Source organism: Nematolebias whitei, chromosome 1, assembly GCF_014905685.2.
Source record: "Nematolebias whitei isolate Nwh7 chromosome 1, NemWhi1, whole genome shotgun sequence".
Lineage (NCBI taxonomy): Eukaryota > Metazoa > Chordata > Actinopteri > Cyprinodontiformes > Rivulidae > Nematolebias > Nematolebias whitei.
In genome coordinates, this window is record NC_056498.1 from 45,328,973 (window position 1) to 45,335,884 (window position 6,912).

At 40.9% G+C, this 6,912-nt stretch overlaps 2 protein-coding genes across 2 annotated transcripts in view; both read right to left on the reverse strand.

The window, feature by feature from the left end:
* Positions 1-6,912, reverse strand: part of LOC119421085 — a gene marked incomplete at its 3' end in the record, with an annotated part of 641,076 nt that overhangs the window by 481,979 nt on the left and 152,185 nt on the right.
* ikzf1 (IKAROS family zinc finger 1 (Ikaros)) overlaps positions 1-6,912 on the reverse strand; it is a 37,923-nt gene that overhangs the window by 2,284 nt on the left and 28,727 nt on the right. Inside the window, exons 4-5 of the mRNA XM_037689129.1 lie at positions 4,995-5,117; positions 4,539-4,673 (exon numbers count right to left, since the gene is read on the reverse strand). Coding sequence (XP_037545057.1) covers positions 4,539-4,673; positions 4,995-5,117 — 258 coding nt within the window. The remainder of the gene's footprint in view (positions 1-4,538; positions 4,674-4,994; positions 5,118-6,912) is intronic.

Sequence of the window (6,912 nt, forward strand, 5' to 3'; positions counted from 1 at the left end):
ATATATATATATATATATATATATATATATATATATATATATAAATACTAAAATAAACTGCTACTTGTACTAGTATTGTACTACTATTCTTACTTCGTGGATTTTCACTTATCATGGGGCTTCAGGGTACGGATCCCCTGCGATAAACGAGGTACTATACCCGGAGAAAACCCACACAGCACGGGCAGAACATGTGAACTCCACTGAGAAAGGTCCCCCGGCCAGGATTCGCTCCGGTGACCTTCTGCTTGAGAGGCACCAGCTCTACCAACTGAGCCCAATATAATTAATCATTTATCATATTGCCTTATTTATCAAACTTAGTCTCCTACAAGTGAGATAATCTTCCAAACTGAAAGTATCTCTTTTGTTTAAAAAATAGTACAAAAACTTTTAACTGGTTCAATTAATTTGACTTAAACTTGAAGTAGAATTAAATAAAAAGAATACACAGCCAGATATCATGTACAGTTTGCAGGTGTGTATTAGACGCACAAAGTATGACCCTTTTGGCTTTCCATACATTCACCCCTCTACTGCTGCCATGGATCAACTGGAAACTTCATCTGAATGAGTCCTTCTTGCTTCATTTTGATATTAAGTGCATTATAAAGTACAAACCGGATTCCAAAAAAGTTGGGACACTAAACAAATTGTGAATAAAAAACTGAATGCAATGATGTGGAGATGGCAAATGTCAATATTTTATTCGTAATATAACATAGATGACAGCTCAAAAGTTTAATCTGAGTAAATGTAACATTTTAAAGGAAAAATATGTTGATTCAAAATTTCACAGTGTCAACAAATCCGAAAAAAGTTGGGACAAGTAGCAATAAGTGGCTGGAAAAAGGAAATTGAGCATATAGAACAGCTGGAAGACCAATTAACACTAATTAGGTCAATTGACAACATGATTGGGTATAAAGAGCTTCTCAGAGTGTCAGTGTCTCTCAGAAGCCAAGATGGTAAGAGGATCACCAATTCCACCATTGTTGTGCAGAAAGATAGTGCAGCAATATCAGAATGGTGTTACCCAGCGTAAAATAGCTAAGACTTTTAAGTTATCATCATCAACCGTGCATAACATCATCAAAAGATTCAGAGAATCTGGAACAATCGCTGTGCGTAAGGGTCAAGGCCGTAAAACTCTACTGGATGCTCGTGATCTCCGGGCCCTTAAACGTCACTGCACCTCAAACAGGAATGCCACTGTCAAGGAAATAACAGAATGGGCTCAGGAATACTTCCAGAAAGCATTGTCAGTGAACACAATCCACCGTGCCATCCGCCGTTGCCAGCTGAAACTCTACAGTGCAAAGAGGAAGCCATTTCTAAGCAAGCTCCACAAGCTCAGACGTTTGCACTGGGCCAGGGGTCATTTAAAATGGAGTGTGGCAAAATGGAAGACTGTTCTGTGGTCAGATGAGTCACCATTTGAAGTTCTTTATGGAACACTGGGACGCCATGTCATCCGGACCAGAGAGGACAAGGACAGCCCAAGTTGTTATCAACGCTCCGTTCAGAAGCCTGCATCACTGATGGTATGGGGTTGCATGAGCGTTTGTGGCATGGGCAGCTTGCATGTCTGGAAAGGCACCATTAATGCAGAGAACTATGTTCAGGTTCTAGAACAACATATGCTCCCATCTAGACGTCATCTCTTTCAGGGAAGACCCTGCATTTTTCAACACGATAATGCCAGACCACATTCTGCAGCAATCACAACATCATGGCTACGTAGGAGAAGGATCCGGGTACTGAAATGGCCAGCCTGCAGTCCAGATCTTTCACCTATAGAGAACATTTGGTGCATCATAAAGAGGAAGGTGCCACAAAGAAGGCCCAAGACGATTGAACAGTTAGAGGCCTGTATTAGACATGAATGGGAGAGCATTCCTATTTCTAAACTGGAGAAACTGGTCTCCTCTGTCCCCAGACGTCTGTTGAGTGTTGGAAGAAGAAGGGGGGATGCCACACAGTGGGAAAAATGGACTTGTCCCAACTTTTGGGATTTGTTGACGCCATGAAATTTGGAAACAACAGATTTTTCCCTTAAAATGAGACATTCTCTCAGTTTAAACTTTTGGTCTGTGATTTGTGTTTTATTCTGAATAAAATATTAGATGTTGGCACCTCCACATCATTGCATTCAGTTTTTATTCACAATTTGTTTAGTGTCCCAACTTTTTTGGAATCCGGTTTGTATCTTCCTCTACTCCTTACTGTCACGTTAGCAAAGAGCTTGTTAAAACGTGTTTTTTTCGAGATGAGATTGGTACAACAGAGTATCAGAGCCACTCAGAGGGGAAAAAAACTTTTTTTTTTTTCAAAAAATTACCAAAAAATATTTCAATGTTGAAGAAAAAGTTACATCTGAGGTGGAAGGATTGAAAGTTCTAGCTGCTGTGAGAGCAGAGAAGACAACACTTCAACTGGTTCCAATAAAATACTGCATGTTTGTAGGTAGCCCAGTAAAAGTACCCAAAACCTTCGCAAACAAAAATAATAAACAGAACACATTCGGGGTACTAGATCTTCTGGTTTAATCTTGAAACACAATTTTATTCTGAAGATAAAATTGAGTGTAACTTTTTTCACTATTGTGATTTGTGGTTCCTGATGTTTTTAAACATGCAACTCCATTAATTAAAAAACCTGGACTTGACCCTTCAACTTGCTCAAACTTCAGACCAATCTCTTAACTTCTGTTTCTTTATAAAATCTTGGAGAAAATAGTTTTTATTCAACTAAACAAGTTTTTGAATGAAAATAGAATTTTTAAGATCTTTCAGTCTGGTTTTAAATGATTACAAAGCACCGAAACAGCCTTGGTAAGGGTCTGTAACAACATTCTTCTAGCAAATGACTCTGGTCAGTTTGTAATCCTTATACTCTTCGACCTTACTGCTGCTTTTCAATTCAATTCAGTTTATTTATATAGCGCCAAGTCGCAAGAGAAGTCATCTTAGGGCACTGAAGACTGCTTTTGACACTGTTGACCACAGTATCCTTTTATCTCCATTAGAACATTGGGTTGGGATTATGGGTGCAACGTTAGAATGGTTCCGTTTGTGTCTGAGAGACAGAAGTTTTTGTGTTAATGTTGGTAATAGTTTATCTGCTTCTGTGCCTCTTTCCTACGGGGTCCCACAAGGCTCCGTTCTTGGACCCCTTCTGTTCTCATTGTATCTGCTCCCCTTGGGATCTATCCTGAGGAAACATGGCCTTTTGTTTCATTGTTATGCTGATGACTGCCAGCTTTGTCTGCCCTTAAAACCCAACAGTTCCAGCTCCATTCGCCCTCTGTTAAAATGTCTTGATGACATCATGGCTTCAATTTTTTTAAGTTTTAGTGATCAAAAAACTGAAGTCGTGTTTATCCCTAGCTCTTCTGCTGTCACTGATCCTGTAAACCTGGACTCTCTTCAGACATATCTTAAACAGTCTGTTACAAATCTCAGGATGGTTTTAGACTCTGACTTTAAATTTATCAAACAGATTAACTGCAGAAAGGCTTCTTCCGGTTAAGGCAGATAGAAGTGCTGACCAGATCTGACCTTGAAAAATTAGTCCATGAAATCGTTACAACCCGACTAGACTACTGTAACACACTTTATGTTGGGGTCAGTCAGGGGTCCCTGTCACGTCTCCAGCTCGTCCAAAATGCTAAAGTTTGGCTATTGACAGGAACTCATAGGTTTGAGCACATTTCACCAGTTTTGTCCTCCCTTCACTGGCTCCCTGTGTGTGTCAGAATTGATTTTAAAATGATCTTGCTGACATTTAAGTGCATTAACAGCCTTGCACCCTCATACCTGTCTGACCTACTTCAACCTCAGGTGCTGAGATCATCTGACCAGCTGCTTGTACCAAAAATCAGGTTGAAGCTCAGAGGAGATCGGGCCTGTTCAGACATTGGCCCTAAACTTTGCAACAATCTGCCCATCAACATTCGAGAGGCCACTTCAGTCTCTGCTTTTAAATCCCTCCTGAAAACACACCTGTATTCACTGACATTTAACACAGTATGATGGGATTTATTATCCCATCGTTTCTCATCATGTTTGTGTTTTTATCTTTTTCAATGCTTTTAATTATATCTTGTTATTTTTTACTTGATGCTGTGATTTTATTGTTAAGCATTTTGGTAAGAGTTGCTGTGTTAAATGTGCTTTATAAATAAATTTGACTTGACTAGAAATACTGAAAAAAAACTTAACCACACTGCACGTGTACAGTTACACCCCTGTTAGCATTTCTTGTTTGATTTGGACATTTCCCGTTACTTCTTAACATTATTGGTAAATGAAACTATGGGATGAGACAGAAAATTCTAAAATGATATTTCTCTAAAAATAAACGAGTCGCTGCCTCTGACGGTGCTTTACGTCGTGCACTCTGCAGAGCTGAGGTGACAAAAAACACAAACCCGTTTCAGTTCCACTTCTACTACTTTCACAGCATTTACACTTTTTTTTTTTGCAAAACGAGGAACATTTTATTGAAAATGAAGGAAAACAAATTTCAGCCCTTACCCACAAACTTCTGTGGCATAGTGCTCTTACGTTTAGCTACATTATTAGCTAGTCTGTCTAGCACCAGGGCTCTGTCAGATCCCGTCTGGCTTAAGTCTTCCCTCTGTTCATTCTGGATGCTTTCTTCCTTTACTACTGGAAAGAAAGACAGAAGAAGGTTTTAGCATCAATTTAATTTGATTTGGTGATTTAATCTGTTTATATCCACGGTTCTGATGCCAGAATCTGTGGGTCATTGAACCAGTCTTTGTTCATGCATCCAGAAGGTGGGAGGTGCGCTCATCACCTCAAGAAGAAATAAATCACTTTAAATAATCTGCAGCTGTTTGGGGTGTTTAACAAACTCCTAACTGAGTTTTTAGTCAAGTCATAATGACAATAATAAAACCTACGCCCTGTGCAGCGCTGCAGTCCTGCACTGAGGGTTACGTTGGGCGTTAGCTGTAAGTGTCTAACCTGTGTATATGTTCTGCAGTCCCATGCACTGCAGGTAGTTGTGACACCTCTCCTTGTGCTCCTCCAGAGAACTGCGCTGCTTGTAACTCCGTCCACAGTAGGCACACTTGTGGGGCTTTCCAACTGGAGCACAAACAAACAAATACACAAAGCCTCAATTTATTTTTATGACGGTAACGTCAGACAACAATGCTGGTTTTCAAAAAAAAAAGTTTATTTCCTCAAGTCAATGAATTAATATTTTTATTCATTTAATAGTCACTTGGAGCTTTGTATTATACCTGGTACTCACTGGATTTGTACCTGCTACTTACTGGTTATATATCTGATACTCACTGGATTTTAAACAATTGTTAAGTTCAATGCAAAGGGTGCAAAGTTGAAGACCACTAGGAGGAAAATGTGTCAGGAGACAGAGGAGAAGAGGAAAGTCAAGAATATAGGACTGAGGATTGCAACTCTAAATGTGGGGACAATGACAGCCATAGGTAGAGAGCTGGCTGACATGATGCTGAGAAGGAAGGTAGATGTTTTATGTGTCCAAGAGACCAAGTGGAAGGGCAGGAAGGCTCACAGCATTAGAGCAGGGTTCAAACTGTTTTACCATGGTGTAGATAGAAAGAGAAATGGAGTAGGGGTGGTCCTGAAGGAGGAGTTGACAAAGAATGTAGTAGAGGTGAAAAGAGTGTCAAATAGGGTGATGTGTCTGAAGGTAGAAGTAGAAGGTCTGATGCTAAACATTGTCAGTGGTTATGCTCCACAGGTTGGATGTGATGTGGAGGAGAAAGATACATTTTGGAAGAATCTGGATGAAGTGATGGAGAGTATTCCCAGGGAGGAGAGAGTGGTGATGGGAGCAGACCAGAATGGACATGTTGGTGAAGGAAACAGAGGATGAGGAAGTGATGGGTAGGTTTGGTGTCAAGGAAAGAAACCAGGAAGGACAGATGGTGGATTTTGCCAAGAGCATGGAAATGGCTATAGTCAGCACTTATTTCCAAAAGAGGGAGGAGCATAGAGTGACCTATAAGAGTGGAAGAAGGAGTACGCAGGTCGACTACATTCTGTGTAGAAGAGGAAACCTGAGGGAGATTGGAGACTGTAAGGTTGTGGCAGGGGAGAGCCTGGCCAGACAGCATCGGATGGTTGTGTGAAGAATGACTGTTGTTGTGAAGAAGAGGAAAAGAGTCAAATCAGAGAAGAAGACCAAATGGTGGAAGATGAAGAAGGAAGAATGTTGTGAGAAATTCAGAGAGGAGCTGTTAAAGGCTCTGGGTGGTAAGAAAGAGCTTCCAGATGACTGGACTACTACAGCAACAGTAATTAGAGAGACAGGTAGGAAGGTGCTTGGTGTGTCATCTGGACAGAGAATGGATACCATACCACTTTACCATACCACTTTATTTATAGAGCACTTAAAACAGCGACAAGGCCAACCAAAGTGCTGTACAGACAGAACAACAGGTAACACACAAAGCAAAATACAAAATGAGGTAAATCAGAATATAGACATAACAATGATGCAGATAATGACGACAAACCAGTGTGGAGCATACAGGATCAAAACACAGATCCTCTGGTGTTGAAAGTTACTGAATAGTAGTGAGTTTTTAAACGGGACTTGAAAAGCGAGAGGGAGGGGGCCTGTCTGACAAGCAGAGGTAACTCGTTCCAAAGTCTTGGTCCTGCAACAGAGAAGGCCCTGTCACCTCTGCGCTTAAGACGAGTTCCTGGAACTGTGAGGAGCAACTGGTCCGCGGACCTCAGGGAACGTGTTGGGACATACAGTTGTAGCAGATCAGAGAGATGGGGGGGGGGGGGGGGGGGGGACTGTTCAGTGATTTGTAGACATACGAGTATTTTGAACTGGGTTCGAAAGTGAACTGGTAACCAGTGCAGTGAGGCCAAAACTGGTGTA